At 43.2% G+C, this 12,209-nt stretch overlaps 1 protein-coding gene across 1 annotated transcript in view; it reads left to right on the forward strand.

The window, feature by feature from the left end:
• The window catches only part of SND1 (staphylococcal nuclease and tudor domain containing 1), a 444,392-nt gene that overhangs the window by 262,584 nt on the left and 169,599 nt on the right, over nt 1–12,209 (forward strand). Inside the window, exon 14 of the mRNA XM_066362596.1 lies at nt 1,900–1,972. Coding sequence (XP_066218693.1) covers nt 1,900–1,972 — 73 coding nt within the window. The remainder of the gene's footprint in view (nt 1–1,899; nt 1,973–12,209) is intronic.

Raw genomic sequence — 12,209 nt, forward strand, 5'->3', positions numbered from 1 at the left:
GAAGGCTGGGGGGTGGGGGCATGCTCTCCAGGGAGCCCGTCTATTTATAGGGCAGGGGCCTTTATTTCAATTGTTTTTGTTGTTAGGAGATAAGGCTGTAGGCAGTTTGCACCCCAGAGGGACCTGCAGGAGCTCCGCAGGCCTGGCCGTGGAGGAGGGTGAGTTACAGTCGGGGTGCTGTGCCCTGTCTGCCTCCCCTCGTTCTCCCACAGCTGCTCCTCCCGTCTGCGCTGGCAGAGTGGGAGAGGGAGAGCCTGCTGGCGGCAGAGGTTGTGACCCGTGGCACTTTGGAAGGTGGAAGAGTTTGATCTGTGTCAGCTTCCAGCCCGGGGATTCTGATGTCTACCACCCTCTCATCTTCTCCCATGAGCTTATAAATCCCAAGGGACTGGGACAGACCTTGAGAGCCAGCCCTGGCCCATGATCATTCACAGCCTCCCTGAATGATAAATCACTGGACTAAGTTGTAAAAGGAAGAATCTGATTGATTTGCCATTTCTAAAGCTGACGAGGCCCTGATTCAAGTTCAGGAGGGAGCCATGTGATTCCAGGAACTTGGAAGTGCTTTTTGTCAGTTAGCAGTTCACACCATAGTGTTTTCTGTTTGTTTTCTTTTTATTTTCTTGTTATCTCTACATTCATATCTTACCCTTGTCCTGGAATGAAAACTAGATAGTAAGGAAAGCATTTGTTTGTTGTTTCTGAACAGAAGGCATTTTAAATCAGTTGAGTGATAGAGGAAGGGGTGAAGGGAGGGTGGTACAGGCCCAGGTATGAAAGAAATATGACTGATCCACTTGTGCACTGAGCCGTGTTCACCTCACTTGGCCTATGTGAGTCTGATTTAGAAAGTTAGGACCGAAAGTAACCTCCGCAGAGCAGTGTCTTCTACTACGGGTTATTTAGTGAGAACTTGGGTGGGAAGAATGTAGAAGTGTGGTCACCAGCATGAGGGTTTGACGTTGACCCTGGTCTGGGCAGTTTTCACTGTCCCTGGAGTTCAGAAGTGCTATAAAGGCAAGTCCACAGAGTGGGCACACTCCCAAATCTCTATTCTTTATTCTCTAAACTCAGAAGTGTTCCCTGCAGCCTCTGCAGACTGGCAGACACGGGATGGGCTTATCTAACAGTGCGCTGACTTAGTGATTTACCCATCTGTGTTACTCACCAGTCCTTCACTGTTACACGAGTGATCATACGCAGTGATGCGCAGGCTTCCATCCCTGTTACCGTCCCTGTTACCGTTCAAAGGGATTGGTGGATAAAAGGTGGGGAGGCTGGGCAAGCCAACAGTGGTTGGATGTGTGGCAGAGTCCAGAGCCTCCTGCTAAATCCACTGTTACTACAGCCTGAGACGAATTGAAAAGGAGGTTTCATGTCAGTTATGTAGCCTTTGCTAATTCTTCCTCTAAGTTTTAAATAGCTTTTCCGTCCAATATTGCTTAGTTGGGGCAACTTATCTTTTTACCTGGGAAGAACTTATTTCCATTAGAATTAGAACAGTAGCTACATATTTTGCATTTTAAATGTTTCCTGTGATTAAACACAGAAAGAAACATTATTACTTCTGTTTCTTAGTAGTGTACTCTTCCAACTGGTTCTTCTTTTGTGTCTGGAACAATGCCTCTAATTTGGAAACAAGTTCCAGGAGCTCTCTGATTACCAGGCACACTGTTAGCTGAAACTAGCAGCCAAGTTCTGATAACTGGGTTTAGAAGAGCCAGCTTGTGTTTCCCTCCACCAAATCCTCTTGCAGAGACTGGCTACACAGCCCTGTGCAGGGTAACTTGTGGAGTGATAGACCCCCATTTGAACGACCTCTTTTCTCACCCTCTTTCCCACCCTCCTACCCCTTCCCTATGTGATTTGTATTTTAATTGGGGTGTTTTTCTTTTACAGAGCTATTAAGAATGGCAAAGGATTGCATAGCAAGAAGGAAGTGCCTATCCACCGTGTCGCAGACATATCTGGGGTGAGTTGTGTCCCTGAATAGAGCTGTTGGACTCAGGTGCCGAGAGCTTGGCTGCTGCTGCACCGAAGGACTTCAGCCTGTGTATTTTCTGTGGCTCGTTTGTTTGCAGGCACTGAATGTGAATTTTTTCAGGGCTGCTGCCTGTGCAGCTATAGAGATGCTGTTTTATATTCTGGAAAAGCAGGATTCAAACTGGGGCTTAAATTTGACCTCCCATCTCCTCACCTGCAATGTTTCTCTGTTGCTTTTCCATTTTTTAATTATTATGACTTAGAAGGTATTTCTTTATAGTTGTATTAAAATAAAATTACCTCTTCTTAAAATCTCTGTTTAATTCTCACTGTGACCAGACGTCTTAGTGGGAAAAGGTCAAGTATAGGTTTTAGGACAAGTTTAAGTAGACTTCTTTTTTCTGCGGTTACCTTTAAGTCGGAGAAGTATGTGAGCATCCTTTGAGCTGTCGGATGTAGATGTGGTAGAACGGAAGACAATATACTTTTGAATTCCCGAAAGGTTGTGTCCAAATGAACATTCAGTGATTAGGACTCTACCCTCGCACAATTAGGACCTCTTGGCTAAATAGATACCTTTGTTAGTTGAGAGAGTTTATTCACTTATTTAACAGATATTTCAGTGCCTACTGTGCCTAGAACTGGTCTAGGCGCTGAGAATATAACAATGAACAAAACTGATAAAGTCTATATGCATGCAGGAAGGGGGAGACAATAGCAAAAATAAGTAGTGGCAACTGCTATAAAGAGAAATAAAACCAACTAAGGGAGAATAGGGAGCAGTCAAGGTATGGATTTGATCAGCTGCCCAGGCTTGTTGGTTCATCAGTTCATCCTCTGTTGTTGGGACACACTGCCCATTTCAACTCCCATAACCACTGTTGGTTAAAGAGGAGATTCAGGTCATGTGTAGGGAGGACTACGTAGCCCAGGGCCAGTGATGGAGGAAGGCCTAGTAAATCTTAGCTTGGACACCCACAAAACTTGCCTTGAGCACCAAGAAGCAAATGCAACTAGAAACAAAAGCTGCTAGAGCTCAGCCTAGTCCCCAGCAGTGGTGACTGAAGGGTATATGACCTTCCTGGTATGTTGTTTTTTCCCGAGCCTAGCTGTGTGGTACCCTATTCCTGTTAAGCAGTGGCATTCTGTGGAGCTTCTCTTTCTCTGTTTCCTGCAGATTACAGATTAAACTGTTTACTGCATTAATTAGACTTCTGTCAAGAAGTTGTGCCTCTTTTTAGTGGATGAGGTAGATTGATAGACATTCTTCTTGGCAGAGTCCCGAGCAGCCCACAAACCTATTGCTTAATATCATTCTTTCAGTGAAGATGTTGGGGTAATCACAGAGCGATTTTTTTGGCTGTTCCACTGCAGGGGAAAAAATGATAAATACCTATTTTGGAAAGCACAGTTGTGAGTCCTCTACACTAGGGCCAGATAAGCCCAGCCAAAGCTCACATCAGGCTCACACTCTCGGGTTCCAGAAGCTGAATGAGAAACCTAGGGGAGGTGCTCTTTTTTGGCCCGTGGAACCTGTTTTCTTGCTGAGATTCCCCATAGGGCGCAGGGTGGAGTCCACAACAGGTTTTTGAGGCAGATGCACGCTTGGCTCAGGACCGCCCTGTGCCCCTGCCAGCATGGTCTCCCCGTGGCCCACATTGCTCTCTGTGAATCTTATGCTGCCTCCTGCCTTTGTGTGTTTCAGTGTTTTCTTATTGTTTTGTTTTTTGGTAGCAATGGAGCTTAGGAAACTTGTCTTCACATTCTTCCTTTGTTTGGAGGGGTTTATTTGCCCTCCCCGCTCCCCTCAGTAGCTCAGTTTCATGCATATCTTTATTCTTTTTTCCGTCTGGATGTTGAAGAATTGGTTTGCACTTATGTTATTTAAAAAGAAATGCCAATTAAATAGCCCTCCATTACCACATAGATAAAATAAAAAAGCTTGAGCAGGTGGGAAAGTGAAAGTGAAAAAGCCATTTAAATAGACGTCAGAGGCCTGACCTGTGGTGGCGCAGTGGATAAAGTGTTGACTTGGAAATGCTGAGGTCGCTGGTTCGAAACCCTGGGCTTGCCTGGTCAAGGCACATATGGGAGTTGATGCTTCCAGCTCCTCCCCCCTTCTCTTTCTCTGTCTCTCTCTCCTCTCTGTCTCTCTCTCCTCTTTAAAAATGAATAAATAAAATAAAATTTTAAAAAAATAAATAAATAAAATAAAATAAATAGACGTCAGAATGACTGTGTCCACCTTCCTCACATCCCGTTAGACTGGAGGTTTTCTTTTCCTTTTTATTGATGCCCTCCACAACAGAGGCGCTTTCTCTTCCCTTGCTTCTGTCACCATGGCATGTTAAGTGCATGTGTGTTGGGGGTCCTTGTGCCATGTCAATGAGATGTGTGGGTGTTCAGCTTCCTGGCACGTGCTGGCGCTATTGCTGTCTGAGGGACAGGTGGGCATGTGGGGGGCAGGTAGGCCTAGAGAAAGCACTAAGAGTGAAGGCCATGGAATACATGTGTGTAATGGTTTCATAGAAGTTTTTTTTAACCTTTTTATAATTTTTAACTGTTTTCCTCTGCCCCTTCCTTTCATGACCTTCATCTTAGTTACAGGTCATGATGATAAATAAAAATTTTGTTAGGCTGACAGTATATATACAATATTCTGCCAAAATAATTGTCTATGAACTGGTTTTGTGTTTTTTTTAATTGACTTGAGAGAGAAAGAGAGAGAGACATCGATTTGTTATTCCACTTATTTATGCATTCATTGGTTGACTCTTGTATGCGCCCTGACTGGGGATCAAACCTACAACCTTTGTGTGTTGGGACAGTGCTGTAACCAGCTGAGCTATCCAGCCAGGGCCTGAACTGGTATTTTTGCATAGTACCTGTCCCTACCCCAGTACACCTCCTTGGATGTTGGGGGAGCTGAGGGAGACGTATAGGGTGAGGCAAAAGTAGATTTACAGTTGTATCCACTTTTGAATACAATAATAAATAACACAAAAATAAACCCTGTATGTAAGCTCCTCACATTTTGTCTCCTGAACAGTCTCAAAAACTATGCTATATAGAAGAGATTATATATCATGTTTGTGAGATACATACCTGTACAGTTCTTCTAGTTTTAACGGCTTTAGCTTGTAGAGTTGAATTTCTACCACATTGTCCATCTCTTCTCTTGCATTAAAAAAATTTTTTTTCACTGGGTGTGAGGATCAGAGTCATTAAAATGCGTCTGTGGAGACTCAGCCAGTGCAAGGCCCACAGCTGGCTTCTTGTGGCGGGAAGTCAGGGTTCCAGGCACAGGAGCCAGAGGACGACAGCCTGTTTGGGCATGTGAGATGCTGCCCTCTGCAGTGGTGACACCAGCAGGCCTTTCTGGGTCCACTTACCGGCTTTCCCAGGACTGGACTGGTTCTTCTTCGGCTCCTAAGTAAGTTTCTAACTTGGTGCTCTGCTGTGCTAGTTGAGCCTATTGTGTCACTATGATGGCTCCCAACTTGTGGTTTTGTTTTCTGTTTGTTGGTGCAGATGATTTTTGAGGTTAATGTCAACTGCGTGTTTTGCACACAGCATCTGTGCAGTGCCAACCGAATGAACCTTCCCTTTTGGCTGGGGCTTTTTAAAACTTGGCTGTTCTGCGTCTTTTGCACCTGTTTTCAGGGTAAGCACAAAAAGTACTGCCAGTCTGGTCGTTTGGATCCTGAAGAAGTTACCGGTTTCCTTTAGTTCTAATTTTTCAAGGTCAAGGAAGTAGGGTGTTACAAGTCCTGGTCATTGCTTCCTTCCTTCGTCGACTGTCCAGTTTCCTTCAGGCCAGGATACGTGCTAGAAATTTGGCCGACTTGGTGGGCACTGGACCTGGTTAGGTTAGGAGGATGGATCTGTGGTGACCAGTTCTCACCATACACCCACAGTTGCACTGCAAGTGGGTCCTGTTTTCCCAATCCTGTCTCCATTCCCTCTCCAGCATACAAAAAGTTGGAATGTGCATGTCAGTGGAATATAAGGCTGTTGCTTATCTTGGATTTATTACTGTTTTTGCTGTAGCCGGCTCTGTAATAAATACAATCTCCTACAGACATAGAGTGTAGAACAGGTAATAAAATGGGGCTGGTGTGTGGCTTATTGTTGTTCTGGTAAGTCAGACAAATCAATTACCGTTCCGAGGTAAGAGAGCTCCCAGTCTCCGGGTTGCAGCCAGCACACCCCAGTTCCCTCCTGAGCCCGGGCACTCCCTCCTCCTCCACTGTGTGTGTGTAGTGCTGGATGAGTCACGGAGTCTACTTCACTTTTCCTCTGCTTCCTGTGTGTCTGTTTTTTCTCTCTGGTGCTTGAGGACTTAGGATATTTGTTTGTTGACAGTACTGTGAGAAGATAGAGCTAAACCAGCAGCCTGTCCTCTCCAGTCCTATTTCCCAGTCCCAGAAAGGACAGATTACAGGAATAAGATTGTACTCTGAACACCTGCGTACCTTTCACGATATGGAGTCCCCACAATGTGTCTCTTTTCATTGCTTTCTTCTGCTGCTCATCTCTTGCCTTTGCTGACACTAGGTCCCTGTGTCTTTTCTGTTAACTGCTGCTCTGCTCACTTGAATTTTGCTTTCTTGGCTCGTGTTACCTCATTTTGTAACCTCTACTCATGACTGATTTTATTGGCGATGCATGGTATTACTGATAAGAAGGTGCTTAAAGCATGACCTAGAATGACCCAAAGACTAGCTCTGGAGCAGTGTCTGGTTTTTCTGGTCCCTCTTCCTCCATCATATCATGAAACGAAGATTTGCAGAGTTGACCAGTGGGATTCAAACTTGAAAATATAAAGGGTGGAAATGTTCCTTTAAAATAAATAAATAATAAATAAAAGGTAGGATTTTCACTAGCATCTCCTCCTTCTCTCTTCCTTTCGTTCCTGGATTTTCAGTGCCTTCTTGAACTTCCCATCAGGATATTTGAAGCAGTCCTTTCCGCAGGAAACTTGGGGATATGTGCAGAAGGTATCTTTCTGTAAGTTCTAATGGAATTGAGCCTCAACGGAAGAGTTTAAAAATACTGTTTTTGACTACAGAGAAGTAAAAAGTGGTTTGCCCAGTAAGACTGAAGAAGGTGTAAAGGTGGCAAGGTCGCCCAGGGGCTTTATAAGTTAGGTCTACGTTCAGTTGCAGTTTCCCTTATATGGCTCTGGCCCACTTGTTTAGAGTGTCTTCTTATTTTCATATAATTCCACATTACCCTTCAGCTAGCTGCCTTTCTGTTCTTTCTAATCCTGGTAACTTGATGTTACAAATGCTTCTTTGTTGTTTTGTTTAATGCAATTTCTTTCTCTTACTCTCTCTTAGCCTAAAATTATGTTCTAATGCAGGGGTCCCCAAACTTTTTACACAGGGGGCCAGTTCACTGTCCCTCAGACCGTTGGAGGGCCGGAGTATAAAAAAAACTATGAACAAATTCCTATGCACACTGCACATATCTTATTTTAAAGTAAAAAAACAAAATGGGAACAAATACAATATTTAAAATAAAGAACAATAAATTTAAATCAACAAACTGACCGATATTTCAATGGGAACTATGCTCCTCTCACTGACCACCAATGAAAGAGGTACCCTTCCAGAAGTGCGGAGGGGGCCGGATAAATGGCCTCAGGGAGCGCATGTGGCCCCGGGCCGTAGTTTGGGGACCCCTGTTCTAATGTCTTCTTTGTGCCAAACACAGAAGGTCAGCACCTCTGGTTCTGCCTGGAGGGTTTCTGCGACCTGGAAGGGTTGCTTAGCTCTAGAGCTCCGTTCATCTAACAGCGTCTGGACCTGTGGCTGGGCCCCGCGCTGGCTGCACGGGGAGATCCCAAAGGACCTTTGCAGGAGCCGCTCCCTGTTGCTAGCCTTGCTGTCTAGGGCAAGCACCATGTGCTCTGTAACTGGGAGGGGAGCGGTGGTCCGTGCCTGTGCCGGGTTCTCACAGCTATTTCCTTGCACCTCTCCTGCATTCAGTAGCTCAAGTTTGGGCCAGTTTAGGGGGAGGTATTTCTTGCTGTGTTTGTTCTTCTACCCCACTCAAAGGTTCTTGGACAGCAGTGTGCAGCTCATTGACTTGTAGTCTCTTAGCACTGCAGCCCTGGGGTACAAGGCACCCGGATGCCATCGTGACACTGCCCTGAAGGTTCCTCCCAGGCTGTTTTCATGCTTCCTCCTTGTCCTTTCTTCCAGCCTTTCCCCTGCCCCCACTCCCCTCCCCTGAGCCCCTTTCCTTTCATGTCCTTTTCCACCTCCCCCTCTGAAACAGAGATGAATGTTGTCAAGGAGACCTCGATTATGTCATTGAGTTGGTTGTCATTAGGTTGCACTCCCTAATGGTTGTGGACATCACTTTATTGTCTTCTGTCCATAGTTGTTTCAGCCTTGGAGTCCTGTTTGGCCAGTTCTTGTTTGGTCAATCTCTCCTATTCACACTCCTCAGAACTAGGTGCAGGCAGATCCCTCTTTCCTTATAGAAAGAAATCTGAAGGCATTTATGGTTTCCATGGGGATAACAGAGCAGGGTATCTGTATTAGGTTGAACGTGTTTCTGACTGGGTATGGGAAAGAAAGGCTGGAGTTTTGTAAAGATTGTATTTCAGCATTTTCCACGGTTAGTAGTGCTTGTGTCCCAACATCTCCTTTTACAAATTTAATCTTCTTTTCAGCTGAGTCCTGTTCTTTTTGTAAATTTCTATACTGTAGGACATAGTCTTCCACCTCTCTTATTTAGTTGTATCAGGAGAAGTTGTTAAAGGCATTGGAACTGGGAAGATTATTGGGTAGCCTTTTGCTGAAATGCTGGGGCTGCCTGGTAACTCTTTGGGACTGAGTTTACACTGCTTAGTTTTTAACCGGATTCTATACCCTTCTGTGGAGAAAGAATTGAATTGTGAAGGCCTGGTGATAATGCAGTGGCTCCTGTTTGTACAAATGACACCCGTACAGACTTCTGCTTTGTAGATGATTTCAAATATTACATTTTCACTGTGTAGTTTCACAGTGAAGTTTTGCATCTTTATAAATCACTGTAACATTCCACATTGTACGTATATGTTTATTCTTTAGACTCTCCTTCAAGTCAGTTGTGATACTTGCTGGTTTTCACATTACCTAGGGGGTTAAAATAAAATTTTGACATATTTGTTCCATATTTGTATAAAAGTCATTGTTTTTACTTATTTCCCTTTAAGTGGGGAAGCAATTGAGGAAATGAAAGAAACACAAAAGCATTTATAACATTGGACAGAAAGACAGCATGTAAATTATGTGTTTTAAAAATCTTTGTTTTATTTCCTCTGTACCTGGAAATGAAGAGTCATTTGGTGGTGAAAAGTCCTTTAAAAAATAAACAGTTCTAAAATATATCCTTTTCACCTGCAGAATGCCTGGTTCCATCCCTGTACAACACTTGGTCTGCCTTTTTGTTCACTGACCAGCTTTTGTTTTGGAAAATTCAGGCACTGTAGCAGAGTGAGGTAGACGTATTGAACACTGAAGACAGGCACGGTGTCCTGACACCTGGTGAGTGTGTCGCAGTCCTGCAGTTCAGCACCTGTGACCTGGTGACACCTCAGGGGAGCACTGTTTGAGACAGCGGGTCTTTTATTTGTTGCTTCCTATAATAAAACATCTTTTCCAGATAATCATAAGACTTGATATGTCACCGTAGGCAATTCTGTTTTCAAGGAAATTTTCTGCCACAAATTTTTCTAGTTCTCTTCTTGATTCCTTGTTTAGCTATGACTTCACACACAGGAATGCATGCAAATTAGCCCCCTAGAAACAGCCTCTGCTTTTATTTAAGATGTTACAATTTAAAAAAATTTTTTTTCTTTGTTCAAAAAATAGAGAAAGGAGTTTGGTGGTGGTGCAGTGGATAGAACATTGGCCTGGGACGCTGAGGTCCCGGGTTCGAAAACTCGAGGTCACTCTTTTGAGTGTGGGATCACTGACATGAGCCCATGGTTGCTGGCTTGAACAAGGGGTCACTGGCCCAGCTGTAGCCCCCCGGTCAAGGCACATAAGAGAAAGCAATCAATGAGTAACTAAAACTGTTGCAAATATGAGTTGATGAGTTCATGCTTCTCATCTCTCTCTTTCCTGTCTCTTTCTCTCTCTCTCAAAATAAAATAAAATAAAATAAAATAGGAAATTGAGGGAGTCCAGGAGCGTTTTTTCTGAAGTGGTATCTCTTTCCAAATGTACTTGTCTCCAGCAGCGTGGATTCTTCTATCACTGTCTTATACTCTTCAGCTCTCTCGTTCTGTGGGTGCCTGTAGATACTGTTCTGTGAATCTGTTTCATGGATCCAAATTGGTTAAATGAGCCTATTACAGGCATGGCTAAGTGAATGTTAGGATATTTTGAAGGCAGTTGGTAAAAGTCCTGATTTCCAGATTCAGGTATATGATTGGGTTGTCTAATCTCTCCCATGGCTCCTGAGTGATGTGATGAAACTGGAAATGTGTCTGCCCAGCCCTGGCTTTGCTCTGCACTTCACCATCACAACACTCCTTATTTCTGGATTGACCGCATTTTGTCCTGTGGCTATTGCTTACATAAACATCTCAAAGTAAGTTATTTTACTAACACAGACATTCTGCTTACTCGTATTTTAAGGCTTTATTTAGCATGCTTCCAACAGATTCCCTGCAGAATATGGTGTACAGAATTGTGGGCACTCCTTGTAGTGCTGATGTCTAGCTAACTATCCTTAAATTGGAGCTCTGGGTCATCCTGGAATTACCTGGTAATTCTGTGCCACAGTTCCTCAGGAAGAAATGATAAAATTCTTAACCTAATATCAGAGTTGGAAGGTAGCTGAGAATAGCAGCTGTTATCAAGGTTTTACTCTGGAGGAAAACCTATATTTTGTTGATAGTCCATTATTGCAATGTGCCGGGATATTCCATCCACTGTAAAGACTATTTTCTTCCATGTTATATTCAGTTTATTCCACTATTTCAAGTTCTCAGTTCCAATGAATACATTGTTAACTAGCTCTTTTTGAGTAGCATTTCTTCTTGGATGGCTGGTTCTTCTCTCCTAATCATGTCTCCCCTTCCCCCTTTCCCCTCCCCCTCTCCCTCTTCTTTCAGGTAATTTCCCCTTTATATCCTCACTGTCTTCTGATCATGCTTTCCTCAGCATTTACATAATCGCTTATTACCATGATTTGACACCTGTTCATCTATTGATTGGGAACTGTTCTCAAGCTGACTTGTGTGTGGTGGTTTTTGTCACTATTTTCTAAACAAAGAAAGGGACACCTTTTTTGTGTCTCTTCAGAGCCTTGTTTAAATGTGATTTGCCAGATGATGATCTTAAACAGTGTGATACTGTTTGGAAAAATGTGACCCCGGCTCCAGGCTTCCAGGCTTAACTAACTGTATAGATAGTAATTAGGAATGAGGAGACGTGTTTCCTAGAACAGCGATGTTCAACCTTTTTCATCTCACAGCTCATATAAACTAATTACTAAAATTCTGCAGCACACCAAAAATATATTTTTGCCAATCTGACAATAAAAATAGGCATTCATACCAAATGGCTATTGTTTTGGCTGTTGTCATTAGAGAGAGATCAGTGCTCCTGCTAAATATAGTCAGGTATTGTATGTTTTTTAAATTCTTACATCACACTGGTTGAAAATCACTATTCTACAATATAATAGCAGTATGGAGCCATGATTAGTAGTAGCACGGGCTCCAATATTAGACCACCCAAGTTCAAGTACTTCCTCCATTGTTTATTACTTTGCCTTGCCTCTTTCAAGAAGTTACTTAACCTCTCTGTGCCACAGCCTTCCCATGTATAAAAGTCTTCCCATCTTAATTAATAATAATGGCCCCTACTTGATTAGCTTTGTGATGTGATTGAATGAGTTAATACATGCAAAGCATTTATAGCAGTTGGCATAATGAGAGCTCAGCAGAGAACTGATTCACAAGGTGGTGGTGATCATTATTGAATTGGTAAGCACTCTGCATATAGGAAATCTACAAATGGTAACTGCCATCACCATCATCAGAAGTGTTTTTATTTCAAACATTTTTCAGTTCAGGTCCCAAATCATATTCCTCCCTCTGCTGAGTTCTTTATTGCCTCTTTATCTCTCATTTGATATCTAATATATGCTATCCGGCTGGATTTTTAATGCATTTTTTATGTTGAATCAGTGAATGAATGATCAAACAATACATATTT

Source organism: Saccopteryx leptura, chromosome 2 (assembly GCF_036850995.1).
Source record: "Saccopteryx leptura isolate mSacLep1 chromosome 2, mSacLep1_pri_phased_curated, whole genome shotgun sequence".
NCBI classification, from domain to species: Eukaryota; Metazoa; Chordata; class Mammalia; order Chiroptera; family Emballonuridae; genus Saccopteryx; species Saccopteryx leptura.